At 40.4% G+C, this 17,465-nt stretch overlaps 1 protein-coding gene across 1 annotated transcript; it reads left to right on the top strand.

Moving 5' to 3' along the window:
• The first annotated feature begins 801 nt into the window (after positions 1 to 801).
• Positions 802 to 17,419, top strand: LOC140554771 (uncharacterized). The gene is made up of 18 exons (XM_072678171.1): positions 802 to 859; positions 1,007 to 1,048; positions 1,162 to 1,221; positions 1,437 to 1,862; positions 11,589 to 11,639; positions 11,833 to 11,912; positions 12,004 to 12,045; positions 12,139 to 12,176; positions 13,632 to 13,762; positions 13,940 to 14,057; positions 14,166 to 14,230; positions 14,945 to 14,992; positions 15,085 to 15,152; positions 16,095 to 16,135; positions 16,228 to 16,258; positions 16,366 to 16,400; positions 16,490 to 16,617; positions 17,286 to 17,419. The coding sequence occupies exons 1-18, from the start codon at positions 802 to 804 to the stop codon at positions 17,417 to 17,419; spliced, it is 1,596 nt and encodes a 531-aa protein (XP_072534272.1).
• The last annotated feature ends 46 nt before the right edge of the window (positions 17,420 to 17,465 follow it).

Here is a 17,465-nt window from a genome sequence, read left to right as displayed (position 1 = left end):
TCAAGCTCCCTTCTTGCTTCAGATCTGAAACAGTTCACAAGTGTTTCCATGTGTCATTCCTAGAGTCTAGAAGTTCCTACTGAGAAAAGGAAACAGATGCAGAAGAAGAACATTTAAACAAGGAGTCCAACAAAGTAGCTTCTGACAGTGGCGTTCTCACGACAATGGACTGACCTTCCCTGAATCCAGAACTCAATATCATTGTATTTACCTGAGATGGCTTGAATGGTGAAAAGCAAAAAATGCTCTGCCTGAGTTTTGAATGAGCCTAAAAGTCCTCCTGTTCTGTGACCCATTCGTCTAGCCATATTAATTTAGTCCTTGTCATAGTTGCTTAAAGATGCAACATGCCGACTACGAGAACCTACTGTTTTAGTTGCCATCTAACGCATATCCCAGACAATGACATCCTTCATTGTCATAAGATAATTAATGCTATTCACCTCATCCATGGGTGATTATACTGTTTTGGCTCATCAGTGTATTTTTCTTAATACTGAAAAATGTAAATGAAAAAATGAAACAAATTTGATACATCAATACATGCATAAATGCATTTGTTAGACCTATTCATCAGCCAGTCTGTTTAGATTTACTGGGTTTATTTATTCTCAAAAGTGTGAGCTACAGGTAAAATGCAAAAGTTGAGTAAGTAAAAACACATTGGCTGGTAAAAACAAAAATACTCTGGGAATCAGGATTCAGAAAAAATCATGATCAGTCTACCCCTAACTGACAGTAATGGTAGTTAAATCATCTGCTCTTGGTTCTTCACTTTTTGTGCATGACTTTCCTGTAGGCATGCTCAATCTTTTAGGCCATTTACGGGTCAAACGCGAGGGAGAAGCACAAACTACGGGTGAGTGCAATGTCAGTGTTATTTTACTAACCATGCGGTAAACATAGGTTAAGACTGAGTTTTCCTACTGAGAGCATTGAATACTTATTTTATGAATTTTTTTTTTTTTTGCTAAAGATCATGGTTGAATGTGTAATTCTCTTACAGTGACAACCAGTTCGATTGCCCGAGATTTTTCCTCCACTGCAGGTAAGTGCACAGACTGTTGTGACGACACACTCTAGACTCAAGCTCTCTGTTAAAGAGGCTGTGTTTTTCTCTCTTTCTTTTTGTTCTAATAACTTCTGTCCCTCCTCTCTCAGCTCCATTTCTCTCCACACTGGCCTTGATCTCTTCTACAATGAATGCCCCTCAACAGCAAGGTCAGTGAGCAATAGGGACTATTGTAGTATGCTACTGGCAGGCTTGAAACAGTGTGTCTGTGTGTGTGAGGGTGTTTGCGTGGGTGTGCATGCAAATCTCAAGTTTTATAATACATTTCCATAGTATCTAACATGTTGTAGAAGGTGTGAAAGTCAAAGGATGTGCATGTGAGTTTGTATCTCCTAACTTGAAATGTTTGCCTTCACTTATATAGCAAATCACACGGCTAGTTCTCCACCTACAAGTGCTGCTCCTACTCCTCCTACAGATACTACTGCTGTAACTATAACAACTACCCCGGGAACTACTACTCCTGCCACCACAACTTCTGCTACTAGTTTCACTGCTACATCTTCTCCTACTACCAATGCAGCCACCAAAACTACAAATCCAGCTATTACAGCTACAATGCAAGCTACAAGCCTACCTACATTTGCAACTCCTGGCACTACCGTGACTACTCCGACTACCTTTAACCCTGCAGCCATAATAACCTCTGCAATTACACAACTACAAATACAACTACAAAATTCTCCTACTGTAGCTACCATCATTAATACAGCTCCTCCGACATCTGATGCTACAAGTCCACATACAACGGCCAATCCTAGTGATTCTGCATCTACACCTACTACCAAAGGTACTACCACAAACACTACTGCTGCTATAGCAGTCAATGAAACAAACCCTACTATAGTTATGACCACAATTACAAGTCCACATGCAACTGCTGTTCCTAGTGATACTGCATCTACACCTGCTACCATAGTTGCATCCACAAACACTGCTGCTTTAGCCACTACTGACACAACAACTACTACGACTACAAGTCCTACTACTATACCTACAGTCATTATTACAAGTGCAACTACAATATCTACGCCTACTACCATTGCTCCTACCACAGATTCTGCTCTGCCAGTCACTACTGTAGCCATAGCAACCACTACAAGTACGCATAATACTACAGTTATCACCACAGCTACAAGTCTGCCAGAAACTGTTACTCCCAGAGCATCTAATCCCACCACCATAATTACTACCACAAATATTACTGTTGTCCCCATCACTTCAGCCACAGGAACCACAACAACAAGTACTACTAATAGAGATACCACCACAAACACAAATCCATTTACCACTGGTCCGTCTAGTACTACTACATCTACCCGTTCTACCATAGTTACTACAACAAATACTATTTCTGCAGCCACTACTGCAGCCATAGCAGCAACCACAACTGCAAGTTCTGCTACTACAGCTAGCACCACAGCTACAAGTCCACCTACAACTGCTGCTCCCAGTACTACAACATCTAGCTCTACTACCATAATTGGTACTACAGATCCTACTGCTGCAACCACTACGGACACAAACACTACTACAACTACAAGTCCTAATACTGTAGCTACATTCACAACTACAAGTCCACCTCCAGCTGCTGCTCCTGGTAATACGGCATCTACACCTGCTACCACAATTGCATGCTTGAACACAGTTGCTACAGCCACTACTGACACAACTAAAATAACTAAAAGTCCTACTACTACAGCTACAATCACTACTACAAGTGCCAGTGGTACTTCTAGTACTACTACCCCTACTGCCATAGTTACTACTACAGATTCTACTGCTGCAGCCAATACTGACCCAAAAACTACTACAAGTCATAATACTATAGCTACATTCACAACTACAAACCCACCTACAACTGCTGATTCTAGTACAGTAGTATCTACACCTACTACCATAGTTGACACCACAGACTCATCCACATACACTACTTCAGCAACCACTACTGAGACAACTACAACAACTACAAGTCCTACTACTACAGCTACAGTCACTACTACAAGTGCCCTTGCTATAACTACACCTACTACCATAGTTCCTACCACAAATGTATCTATACCAGCAACAACTGCAGCCACAGCAACCACTACAACTACAAGCCATACTACAGTTATCACCACAGCTACGACTCTTTCAGCAACTGTTACTCCTAGTACTACTACATCTAATCATACCACCATAATTACTACCACAAATACTACTGTTGTTCCCACCACTTCAGCCACAGGAACCACAACAACAACAAGTACTGCTAATACAGACACCACCACAAGTCCATATACCACAGGTACTGCTGGTACTACTACCTCTACTGCCATAGTTACTACTACAGATTTTACTGCTGCAGCCATTATTGATACAAACACTACTGCAACTACAAGTCCTGATACTGTAGCTACATTCACCACTATAAACCAACCTACAACTGCTGATTCTAGTACATCTACTCCTCCTACCATAGTTGACACCACAGACTCATCCACAAATACTACTGCTGCAGCCACTACCATGACAACTACTACAACTACAGTCACAACTACAAGTGCCCCTGCTATAACTACGCCTACTACCATAGTTCCTATCACAAATTCTGCAGCCACAGCAACCATTACAACTACAAGCCATACTACAGTTATCACCACAGCTACAAGTCATTTAACAAGTCCATATACCACTGGTACTGCTAGTACTGCTACCCCTACTGCCATAGTTACTACTACAGATTCTACTGCTGCAGCCATTATTGATACAAACACTACTACAACTACAAGCCCTACTACTGTAGCTACATTCACAACTACAACTGCTGCTCCTGGTCTTACAATATCTACACCTGCTACTATAACTGCATCCTTGAATACATTTGCTACAGCCACTACTGACACAACTACAACTCCTCCTACTACAGCTACAGTCCCTTCTACAAGTGGCTCTGCTATAACTACGCCTACTACCCTAGTTCCTACCACACATTTTTCAGTAACAGCAACAACTGCAGCCACAGCAACCACTACAACAGCAAGTTATACAACTATAGCTACAATCACAACAAGTCCACCTACAAATGCTGATTTTAGTAATACTACATCTACACCTACTACCATAGTTGACACCACAGACTCATCCACAAATACTACTGCTGCAAACACTACTGAGACAACTACTACAACTACAAGTCCTACTACTACAGCTACAGTCACTACTACAAGTCCACCAGCAACTGCTGCTCGTGGTGATATGGCAACTACACCTGCTGCCATAATTGCATCCTTGAATACATCTGCTACAGCCGATACTGACACAACTACAATGACTACAAGTACTACAACTACAAGTGCCCCTGCTATAACTACGCCTACTACCATAGTTCCTACCACAAATTTATCTATACCAGTAACAACTGCAGCCACAGCAACCACTACAACTACAAGCCATACTACAGTTATCACCACAGCTACAAGTCAATCAGGAACTCTTACTCTTAGTACTACTACATCTAATCATACTAGCATAATTACAACCACAAATACTACTGATGTTCCCACCACTTCAGCCACAGGAACCACAACAACAAGTACTACTAATACAGACACCACCACAAGTCCATATACCACAGGTACTGCTGGTAATACTACCTCTACTGCCATAGTTACTACTACAGATTTTACTACTGCAGCCACTATTAACACCAACACTACTACAACTACAAGTCATACAACTATAGCTACATTCACAACTACAAGTCCACCTACAACTGCTGATTCTAATACATCTACACCTACTACCATAGTTGACACCACAGACTCATCCACATATACTACTTCTGCAGACAATTCTGAGACAACTACAAGTCCTGATCCTGTAGCTACATTCACCACTACAAGTCCACCTCCAACTGCTGATTCTAGGAAATCTACACCTACTACCATAGTTGACACCACAGACTCATCCACATACACTACTTCTGCAGCCACTTCTGAGACAACTACGACTACAAGTCCTGCTACTACAGCTACAGTCACTACTACAAGTGCCCCTGCTATAACTATGCCTACAATCATAGTTACTACCACAAATTCTTCTGTACCAACAACTACTGCAGCTACAGCAACCACTACAACTACAAGGCATACTACATTTATCACCACAGACTCATCCACATATACTACTTCTGCAGCCACTTCTGAGACAACTACAAGTCCTGATCCTGTAGCTACATTCACCACTATAAGCCCACCAACAACTGATGATTCTAGTAAATCTACACCTACTACCATAGTTGACACCACAGACTCTTCCACATACACTACTTCAGCAACCACTACTGAGACAACTACAACTACAAGTCCTACTACTACAGCTACAGTCACTACTACAAGTGCCCCTGCTATAACTACACCTACTACCATAGTTCCTATCACACATTTATCTATACCAGCAACAACTGCAGCCACAGCAACCACTACAACTACAAGCCATACTACAGTTATCACCACAGCTACGACTCTTTCAGCAACTGTTACTCCTAGTACTACCACATCTAATCATACCAGCATAATTACTACCACAAATACTACTGTTGTTCCCACCACTTCAGCCACAGGAACCACAACAACAACAAGTACTGCTAATACAGACACCACCACAAGTCCATATACCACAGGTACTGCTGGTACTACTACCTCTACTGCCATAGTTACTACTACAGATTTTACTACTGCAGCCACCATTGACACAAACACTACTGCAACTACAAGTCCTGATACTGTAGCTACATTCACCACTACAAGTCAACCTCCAACTGCTGATTCTAGGAAATCTACACCTACTACCATAGTTGACACCACAGACTCATCCACATACACTACTTCTGCAGCCACTTCTGAGACAACTACGACTACAAGTCCTGCTACTACAGCTACAGTCACTACTACAAGTGCCCCTGCTATAACTATGCCTACAATCATAGTTACTACCACAAATTCTTCTGTACCCGCAACTACTGCAGCCACAGCAACCATTTCAACTACAAGCCATACTACAGTTATCACTACAGCTACAAGTCTTTTAACAAGTCCATATACCACTGGTACTGCTAGTACTACTACCCCTATTGCCATAGTTACTACTGCAGATTCTACTTCTGCAGCCACTATTGACACAAACACTACTACAACTACAAGTCCTACTACTACAGCTACAGTCACTACTACAAGTCCACCTGCAACTGCTGCTCATGGTGATATGGCATCTACACCTACTACCATAATTGCATCCTTGAATACATCTGCTACAGCCACTACTGACACAACAACAACAACTACAAGTCCTACCACTACAAGTGTCCTTGCTATAACTACGCCTACTACCATAGTTCCTACCACAAATTCTTCAGTACCAGCAACAACTGCAGCCACAACAACCACTACAAGTCCTACAACTATAGCTACAATCACAACAAGGCCACCTACAAATGCTGATTCTAGCAATACTAAATCTACACCTACTACTATAGTTGATACCACAGACTCATCCACAAATACTACTGCTGCAAACACTACTGAGACAACTACTACAACTACAAGTCCTACTACTACAGCTACAGTCACTACTACAAGTCCACCAGCAACTGCTGCTCGTGGTGATACGGCATCTACACTTGCTACCATAATTGCATTCTTAAATACATCTGCTACAGCCAATACTAACACAACTACAACAACTACAAGTCCTACTACTACAAGTGCCCCTGCTATAACTACACCTACTACCATAGTTCCTACCACAAATGTATCTATACCAGCAACAACTGCAGCCACAGCAACCACTACAACTACAAGCCATACTACAGTTATCACCACAGCTACGACTCTTTCAGCAACTGTTACTCCTAGTACTACTACATCTAATCATACCAGCATAATTACTACCACAAATACTACTGTTGTTCCCACCACTTCAGCCACAGGAACCACAACAACAACAAGTACTGCTAATACAGACACCACCACAAGTCCATATACCACAGGTACTGCTGGTACTACTACCTCTACTGCCATAGTTACTACTACAGATTTTACTACTGCAGCCACTATTGACACAAACACTACTGCAACTACAAGTCCTGATACTGTAGCTACATTCACCACTATAAGCCCACCAACAACTGCTGATTCTAGTTCATCTACACCTACTACCATAGTTGACACCACAGACTCATCCACATACACTACTTCAGCAACCACTACTGAGACAACTACAACTACAAGTTCTACTACTACAGCTACAGTCACTACTACAAGTGCCCCTGCTATAACTATACCTATTACCATAGTTCCTACCACAAATTTATCTATACCAGCAACAACTGCAGCCACAGCAACCACTACAACTACAAGCCATACTACAGTTATCACCACAGCTACGACTCTTTCAGCAACTGCTACTCCTAGTACTACTACATCTAATCATACCAGCATAATTACTACCACAAATACTACTGTTGTTCCCACCACTTCAGCCACAGGAACCACAACAACAAGTACTGCTAATACAGACACCACCACAAGTCCATATACCACAGGTACTGCTGGTACTACTACCTCTACTGCCATAGTTACTACTACAGATTTTACTACTGCAGCCACTATTGACACAAACACTACTGCAACTACAAGTCCTGATACTGTAGTTACATTCACCACCATAAGCCCACCAACAACTGCTGATTCCTGTACATCTACACCTACTACCATAGTTGACACCACAGACTCATCCACATACACTACTTCAGCAACCACTACTGAGACAACTACAACAACTACAAGTTCTACTACTACAGCTACAGTCACTACTACAAGTGCCCCTGCTATAACTACACCTACTACCATAGTTCCTACCACAAATTTATCTATACCAGTAACAACTGCAGCCACAGCAACCACTACAACTACAAGCCATACTACAGTTATCACCACAGCTACAAGTCTTTCAGCAACTGTTACTCCTAGTACTACTACATCTAATCATACCACCATAATTACAACCACAAATACTACTGATGTTCCCACTACTTCAGCCACAGAAACCACAACAACAAGTACTGCTAATACAGACACCACCACAAGTCCATATACCACAGGTACTGCTGGTACTACTACCTCTACTGCCATATTTGCTTCTACAGATTTTACTGCTGCAGCCATTATTGACAAAAACACTACTACAACTACAAGTCCTGGTACTGTAGCTACATTCACCACTATAAGCCCACCTACAACTGCTGATTCTAGTACATCTACACCTACTACCATAGTTATCACCACAGACTCATCCACAAATACTACTGCTTCAGCCACTACCGAGACAACTACTACAACTACAGTCACTACTACAAGTGCCCCTGCTACAACTACGCCTACTACAATAGTTCCTACCACAAATTCTTCTGTACCAACAACTACTGCAGCCACAGCAACCATTACAACTACAAGCCATACTACAGTTATCACCACAGCTACAACAAGTCCATATACCACTGGTACTGCTAGTACTGCTACCCCTACTGCCATAGTTACTACTACAGATTCTACTGCTGCAGCCATTATTGACACAAACACTACTACAACTACAAGTCCTACTACTGTAGCTAAATTCACAACTACAACTGCTGCTCCTGGTCTTACAACATCTACACCTGCTACTATAACTGCATCCTTGAATACATTTGCTACAGCTACTACTGACACAACTACAACAACTACAAGTCCTACTACTACAAGTGCCCCTGCCATAACTACACCTGCTACCCTAGTTCCTACCACAAATTCTTCAGTACCAGCAACAACTGCAGCCACAGCAACCACTACAACAACAAGACATACAACTATAGCTACTTTTACAACAAGTCCACCTACAAATGCTGATTCTAGTAATACTACATCTACACCTACTACCATAGTTGCCACCACAGACTCATCCACAAATACTACTGCTGCAAACACTACTGAGACAACTACTACAACTCTTGTCAACTCTACAAGTCTTGCTACTACAGCTACAGTAACTACTACAAGTACCTCTGCCATAACTACGCCTACTACCATAGTTCCTCCCACAAATTCTTCTGCAGCTGCAGCTACAGCAACCACTACAACTACAAGTTCCACTACAATTACCAACATGGCCACAGGTTCTGCAGCCATAATTCATATCAGGAATACTACTGTTGTCCCCACCACTTCAGCTACAGGAACCACCACAACAAGTACTGCTAATAGAGACACCACCACAAACACAAGTTCATATACCACTGGTACTGCTAGTACTACCACATCTTCTACTATGGTTACTACCATAAACATAACTTCTGCACCTATTACTCCAGCCATCGCAAATACAAGTTCTATGTCTACAGCTACAACCACAGATACAGTTGCACTCACAACGTCAGCCACAACCATCACAACTATAAGCGCTACTACTACAGGTACCAACACAAACACAAGTCAACTTTTAACTACTACTCCTAGCGCTATTAGATCTAGTCCTACTACTGGGCATACTACTGCTGCACCCATAGCAGCCACCACAATTAGTCCAACAAGTCCTACTACTACACCGTCTACAATAACCACAATTCCAGCTACAGTTGTTACTCCTAGTTCTATTGCATCTGACCATACTAACATGGGTACGGCCACTGCAGCAGTACCACCTACAACAACTACAAGTTCTACTACTACAGCTGCTGTTGCTGCTACCACACCTTTTTCTACCGGGAGAATTCCCATCCCAGCGACAACTAGTGCAGCCACTCCTGTTACTGAAAACACATCTGCACCTATCACCTTTCTTGCATCTACTACAATGGAGACTGTAACCATGTCCAAAACAGCAGATTCAGTCATTAGCCCTACAGAAAATAGCCATTCCAGTCATTCCAGTCATCCCAGTAGCTCCCTTTCCCCCACAGCAGCTAGTACGGAAAGTAGCGAGGGATCAGCTGTTAACACCACGGTCCGCCTCACCACAGCAACCTCTACTGGACTGAACATACCTTACACCTCTCTAAAAACACTAGCTCCCACCACTCTTACAGTTAACCAGACCAATTCACAGCTGGCAACTACGTTCAACAGTTCATTCACAGGTATACAATTGCTGTACTCTAACTGTAATAAGAAATAAAATGTGAAAAATATATATTATTTTTATTAGGTGAATTGCTTATTGTCACTATTAGTGAGACTACATTATTATGAGACACAATGTCATTACTTTGAGATGCTATATCTTTATTTAACTTAACTGTTCATTACTTTAAGATACAGTGTCGTTAATTTGAGACACTAAGCAATAATTTGAGACACCATCTGAATATTTTGAGACATTAAGTCATTATTTTGAGATATTACCTCAATATTGTGAGATATTAAGCCATTACTTTGAGATATTTTTATTTATTTTCAAATCAAAGTTTGTTTGTCATATAGACACACACAGTACAACTAGCAGTGAAATGCTTTGATTGAACCACTGCTCACATGAAACTATAGGATATAATTTAAAGATGGAATATATTAAACCTAACGATAAAGTAAATATAAAAAAAGATAAAAAATATATGCAGAAATAATCTAACTGGAATATGTTAGAATGGAATATGTAACAATAAGTGCTGATTGCAACAGTGAGAACAGTCCTTTTCTTGTATGGCTAAGGTCTTTTATAATCATCCTGGTCCAGCACCGCTTGTTGTAGATGATCCGCAGGTCAGGACGTTCGGTCCAAATGATGTGCTCAGCTGAACACACCAGCCTTTGGAGAGCATGTCACAGGTCCACCTGCTTGGTGGACCTGTGAGAATACTTTTGATGGTTCAGGTGTAAAATATTATTATTATATATGATTTCTCATTATTTTGAGAAATGTTATGCTGTTGGAATGAAAAAGAAATCATATTCAAGGATAAAAACAGGTTGGAAAACAATCACATAAAATTAATGTTTGTAGAGCATAGCATACAACTTATATAAATGTCATAAGAGGACATCAGGGAAAAAATAATTCCACAAAAATGTAGGTCGTTGACCTTTTCAGATTTCTGCATACCTGTTGGAAGAGTGCTTAGGCAAAGTGTAGTGTATGTTGAGTAGTATGTTCAGTAGTGTCTAAGCTTAGACTATAGATTTAGGCCTATAGCTCTGGATAAGAGCTCTGTGACAACAAAAGCAGCTATCAAATGTTACACACTGGGGAGCAGTTTGGGTATGACACCTGTTAACAAACATTGTTAGATATGAAGGCTGTGAATGTGAATATGTGAATGTGTGACAGCTCTAAAGCTAATGCATTACACAGTGAGCCTTATGGGCAACAAGTAGTTGTTAAAGTAGATGTTAAAGTTAACTAAACAGTACTTAACACACTACACACACACACATATAGTTTATTAGTTTTATCCAACTAATAAAAAATAAGTACAATAAATACAATATCCCCCTCTTTCCAGAGTCAACAGTGAGTGTGCAGTGCAACCTTTTCCAGATCTGTAACAACAAAAGTAAGCAAAAACAGATTTGGTATTAGTAACACTTTTTGCATTGCTCTTTATTATTTATTTATTTTTTAAGTTACATTAAAAGTTGCATAAATACCCTGCCTTTCTCTCTCTCTCTCTCTCTCTCTCTCTCTCTCTCTCTCTCTCTCTCTCTCTCTCTCTCTCTGTCTCTCTCTCTCTCTCGCTTTCTTTTTAGCGTCATGCTATTGGATGTTAGTCAGCGTTGAGGTGCCAGCAGCAGAAACCAATAAAAGTGAACAAGACGTCAAGACCTGGGTATGTGCACATCGTTATTTCTTGACAAAGTACCTTATTTTTCTATGGATTTGACTGATTTCTTCCCTCTGTCTTTGTTGTTCTGTACTAGTTTTCCACATTAAACCAAAATAGCTCAACCATCACACTGCAGGTAATTCTTGCTGACATGGAATGTGTTCAGAGCTTAGTCTTACAAAGTATGATTGAAATCCTGTGTCATTTGAGACCATTGTCTTTGTTGTAGGTGATTGGCGTGAATTGTGGAGGTATTACTGACTTCAAGTAAGCAACACATTATTGTTTTATAAATTGTATAAATTGCATCTCACTGAGAAAAAGGCTAGTTGCAAGATGATGCAGTTCGGTACAACTTTTGGTATAAGCAGTGTGTGCAAAAAATTATCTGCTTTCCCAAAATCCTGATCAATGGTATCACAGTACACCCAGATGTTCTCGGAGAATCATGTGGCATTCAAATTTGCATCCTTTAAACAGTGTTTTATTGAAATGTACACGCTCTTTCTGTGTGATAGCAGCGTGCAGGAGTGGCAGGTTCAGCTGTTTTTTCTGAAACTGCATACCACTAGAACAGTGAGTTGCTAGTTAAGACCAAGCCATCGGCTTATGATTTGGGAGGAGACTGAAGAAAGGGGAGAGAACTCTGAGAACTTTGGCCTGAATTTCAGGTGGCTTCAGCTTTGTGGTAGGAAGCTATTCCCCCCACTCTAGTAGGTGAAGCCAGGAATGACAGATAACAGAGATGACAGAGTTAATTAAGGGAGGCAATGGGGTGGTTACGAAGACTTTGTCGAGATACGTGAACAAGTTGATGGTATTTATAGGACATTAGATTTGGAGAAGGGGCTTCAGGCATGTTCCTCCTCTCAAATTTCATAAAAGCTTGGAGGAAGCACACAGAAATTAAGGAGCTGTTGACTGTTTATGCTGAGGACGCCACATCTTATTAAATGGTACTTTAATGGCAAATGTGAATATATGTGCATAATATAACTTTTTTGGGCTGCGAGTTTAAATGGCTCAAAGGTAATGGGGTCTGTAATCTTAAAAAAAAAAAACTATAATACGATGACACATTTAACAGCTGATATAACAAAAGCTCCATAGTTATCTATGTTCAAGTTTTATTTGTTACATACATAGTTAAGCACAATACAACTAGCAGTGAAATGCTCACATGAAACCACAGGATAGAATATAAGGTAGAAATAGAATGTAATGTAGAATTAATAAAATGACCTAATTTATGACCTAATTAATAAAATGACCTAAAATAAGTAAAGAACAAAACATATATACAGAGATAATAACAAACATATAAGAATAAAATAGCAATATGTACGCTACATTTACACAAACTATTTACACAAAAAAAAACAAAAGAAATGTATTCATCAGTGTTAAAGACGATATTGTTGTAAATGGAGACTGTGACAGCTCCAGAGCTAATGCGTTACACTGGGAACCCTGATGGGCAAAAACAGGTGGGGTAAAAGTTGCCTAAACAGGTCGTTATTTTTTTTATAAGGTGATACAGTACTTAATGATGTTGGGCAAGACCCGCTCGGCAAGGGGTGGGGCACCATGGTCACCACACCAGCTGATGTTGTTATACACATACTGCTTATACCAGAATATAATCTTGTACAACTAGCCAGTTAGCACACTAGCCATATGACCAACGAAGAAGCTAACCCTCTGCTGCTCACTCTATCACAGAACTACTGACTGCACTGTGATGATGAAGTTAACACAGCCCTCAGACTCATGCACCATCAGGCAGCTCCTCCAGCAGAAAAGCGGAAACTCCTCTTTACATGTTAAATTACTTGGAGAGGTGGCAAGAGTGGGTGGGTGAGACCAGATATGGTCCTGATTCTAATGCATTATTTATGCCCTTTATAAAGTTTATGAAGAAGCTCTGGGTAAGAGGTAATCAATCATCTCCCAATGAGCCACAATAGCATTAAGGTTGAATGGGCTATTGATTATGCACTGCTGCAGTACTCAGTAATGTGTCTCTGTAGGAAGAAACCTGTGTCTGGAAAAGAATATGTCGTCCCCTGGAGATGTTTTTGTGTTCCGCAACTCCTCCATGCCTTCCTCTGAAATCTGCGCAGAAGAGGCACCAGTCAGTGTTGCATGGTATGACATGTTTTTTCATCATTTATATCTGCAATAATTTTACGTTGTGGAAAGCCTGAATAGGAACTTTTGGGTCATTTAACTGGTGCCTGGTGTTTTCTCAACCAGCTCATTTCAGAACAGAGGTTTCATCCCATATGGCCTGAATATAGCCCCGGCACAGTCTTATGACAGTGAGTATTAACTATATGATCAATCAAATAAATCAAAACAATGCTGAGAAATAATCACATTATGTCTGGTGTTGTAAATGCTTGAGCTACACTAAAGCTACAGTGCTGCTTAAGCAGTAGATTAGTGAATACGTCTAATCTACATAATTCTTTACTTATCCCAAATCAGCTGATCAGCCAAACGATGGTTGATGTCCAAAATCTGCTTCCTGAGTTTTCCACTGGAACAATGAGGCAAATGTGAAGGAAGCTTATCATCAGCATCATGCAAACTGCTGGCGTAAATCTTCACACATTTGCACCATACTTAACCTGCTGCAATGTGACATTTTATGACGTACTATTATAGATAATAGTACATCACATAATGTCATACTGCGGCAGGTTGGGTAATCTCAAAATTACTTGTAAAGTTTATGACATTGTATGATATTCCATTATCTATAAAAACTGACAACAGCTAAAACCATCTTCAGCAGCTACTGTGAAGAATTGTTGATGATTTGTACCATTTTTGGAGATGTAGTGTCAGAAAGTACATAAGCATGTATATATTTGACATTACTTAACACAGTTAAAGTTAAGTTAAAGCGAAAGGTTAAGCAATATTTGGTCATCAGCTACATTTAGGGTAGGGATAAAATTGTGTATATGCCATTTTTTGCCCAAATCATGCTTTAATGTAATGCTGACTGAACCTTTTCTGTGTCTCAGATAACACCCAGTACTACTGTAACTGTAACAGCTTCTGTAATCGCTCAGGTGAGCATACACCATTTAGGAGCTATCTTTTGCATGTTTGTAGCTTTTATGTTTGTAATTCTGACACAGTGTTTCCTATCCACCTGTTTCAGAAGCATTTTATGGATTTAGTCTGAATATCATGAGCCGTAATGTAACATTCGACGATGTCAAGAACACAGTAAGTACATAAAGAGTGAGATAAAGAGTGAGATAGAATATACAATATATTGCCAAAAGTATTCGCTCGCCTGCCTTTGCACACATATGAACTTGAGTGACATCCCATTCTTAATCCATAGGGTTTAATATAATGTTGGACAACCCTTTGCAGCTATAACAGCTTCAGCTCTTCTGGGAAGGCTTTCCACAACGGAGTTTAGTGTTTATGGGAATTTTTGAACATTCGTCCAGAAGCACATTTGAAAAGTGTTCTGTCGAGTTGAGCTCAGGACTCTTTGCAGGCCAGTCAAGTTCTTCTACACCAAACTCACTCATCCATGTCTTTATGGACCTTGCTTTGTGCTCTGGTGCGCAGTCATGTTGGAACAGGAAGAGGCCGTCCCCAAACTGTTCCTGTAAAATTGGGGAGCATGAGATTTACCAGCATCTCTTGGTATGCTGAAGTTCCTTTCACTGGAACTAAGGTGCTGATCCCAGCTCCTGAATAACAACCCCATACCATAAGCCCCCCTCCACCAAACTTCACACTTGGTACAATGCAGTCAAGGACTGTTCTCCTGGCAACTGCCAAACTCAGACTCGTCCATCGGATTGCCAGGCGGAGAAGTGTGATTAGACTTCCTGCACTGCTGGCATCTTATCATGGTACTACGCTGGAATTCACTGAGCTCCTGAGAGCGACCCATTCTTTGTAGAAGCAGTCTGCATACCTAGGTGCATGGTGTTATACACATTTGGCCATGCAATTGATTAAAAGACCTGATTTCAATTATTTGGATAGGTAAGTGAATACTTTTGGCAATATAGTGTATATTATCAGATTATTTCAGGTCAGCTATACTTAGTGAAGAGTGAAGACCTTTGAGTTACAGACTAAGAATAAGAAAATTAAGTCACAGATTTTATATTTCTTAAAACATTTTGTTTCTAAATCCACTAGATCACACAGCTTGACTGTCCGTGCAACTCAACTGTCCTGCCGTATGTACCCAACCCCATAGTGCTACATTTTATATGCATACTTTAGCTCAAAATACCCTACTGGTATATGTAATGATCTTTTTTTCTGCCAGGTCTCTGTGTAATGTTTCCAGTCATTATCAGGTAAAACATCTTTACTGGTGTTCATTGTGGCCCACTGTTATGATCACTGAAATGATTTTATTTGTTGCATATATGCTTCCTGAGAACATGTTTTTGTCTGATTGCAGAGGGTAAACATACAGTGTTGTGGTGATGGAACAAGGTAATCTTTACATGGCTAGTGTGTGAATTATGTAAACATAACCTTATTATGCACATCTTTTTAGAATTAAAGTGCCTTTCTTTTCTTAGGCTGTATAGCTGTTTGGTTGCACTGCAACTCAGTCAGCCGCTAGATGTGTGTACAATCAGCGAGGCACTGGCTGCCTTATTACAATCCAGTACCTTGATCACATATAATGGCACCCTCACTAGATTAGGTAAGTGTTGAAATATCACACTATTGGAAATTACCCTTTTTTACATTTTTTACAAGTCTTTTGCTTTTAATAGGAGGAGAAAAGAGGAGACAACAGTGTTTGTGGTGTACAATATTCATGTACCAAACTCTCATTACTATGCTATACCAAGGAAAATACAAATTTCCATTGTGAGACAGATTTTTCTTATTGGAGGTTGTAAAATAGAACATAGATTTTAGAGCATGTACATAATTCATAGTGGGAGCTAAAGTACAGCCTCCGGACTGTGGGGTTAGTTTAACACAACAACTAATTCCTAACAATCTAAGTCCACATTTCCCAATATACATTTAAAGGCACCACAGCAAAAATCCAGCATGTTTGATATGCCCCAACTGGTCTGAAACACAATTCAGAGTCTGCATCCCTCACACACTACTCGATTCTCTCCAACTGTCTACTGATTAAAAACTGGCAGACTAGAACCAACTAGCACACACTCAGCCAGACTAAGAATCAGGTCTAAAACTGGGGTAAAACTCACATAGTGGAAAATTTACAAACAGAATTCTTGACAGCGCAATCCATTGGCAGCTTCTTCAGAGAACCAAAAGCGGATCAGTGGCATCGTTACAAGAAGTAATACTTCAATAAAAGTGTTCTTTTTACTCTCTGTTTTTGCTTAGCTCTGTGTGGACTGCCCAGTGATGGGGCACCTAGTCTTTTGAATGCAAATCTCACCTGGGGCTCTGCCAACATCAGTGCTAAACAGATCTGTGCACTAAATCAGCCCTCTCTCATCACTCGGTTTACATGGTAAGTGCTGCAGTCAGACACTACATATCATTGCAAACTGCGGGACCTGC

This window comes from Salminus brasiliensis, chromosome 1, assembly GCF_030463535.1.
Source record: "Salminus brasiliensis chromosome 1, fSalBra1.hap2, whole genome shotgun sequence".
NCBI classification, from domain to species: Eukaryota; Metazoa; Chordata; class Actinopteri; order Characiformes; family Bryconidae; genus Salminus; species Salminus brasiliensis.
Note: the sequence above shows the minus strand (reverse complement) of the source record. Positions and strands in the feature narration are given on the sequence as shown.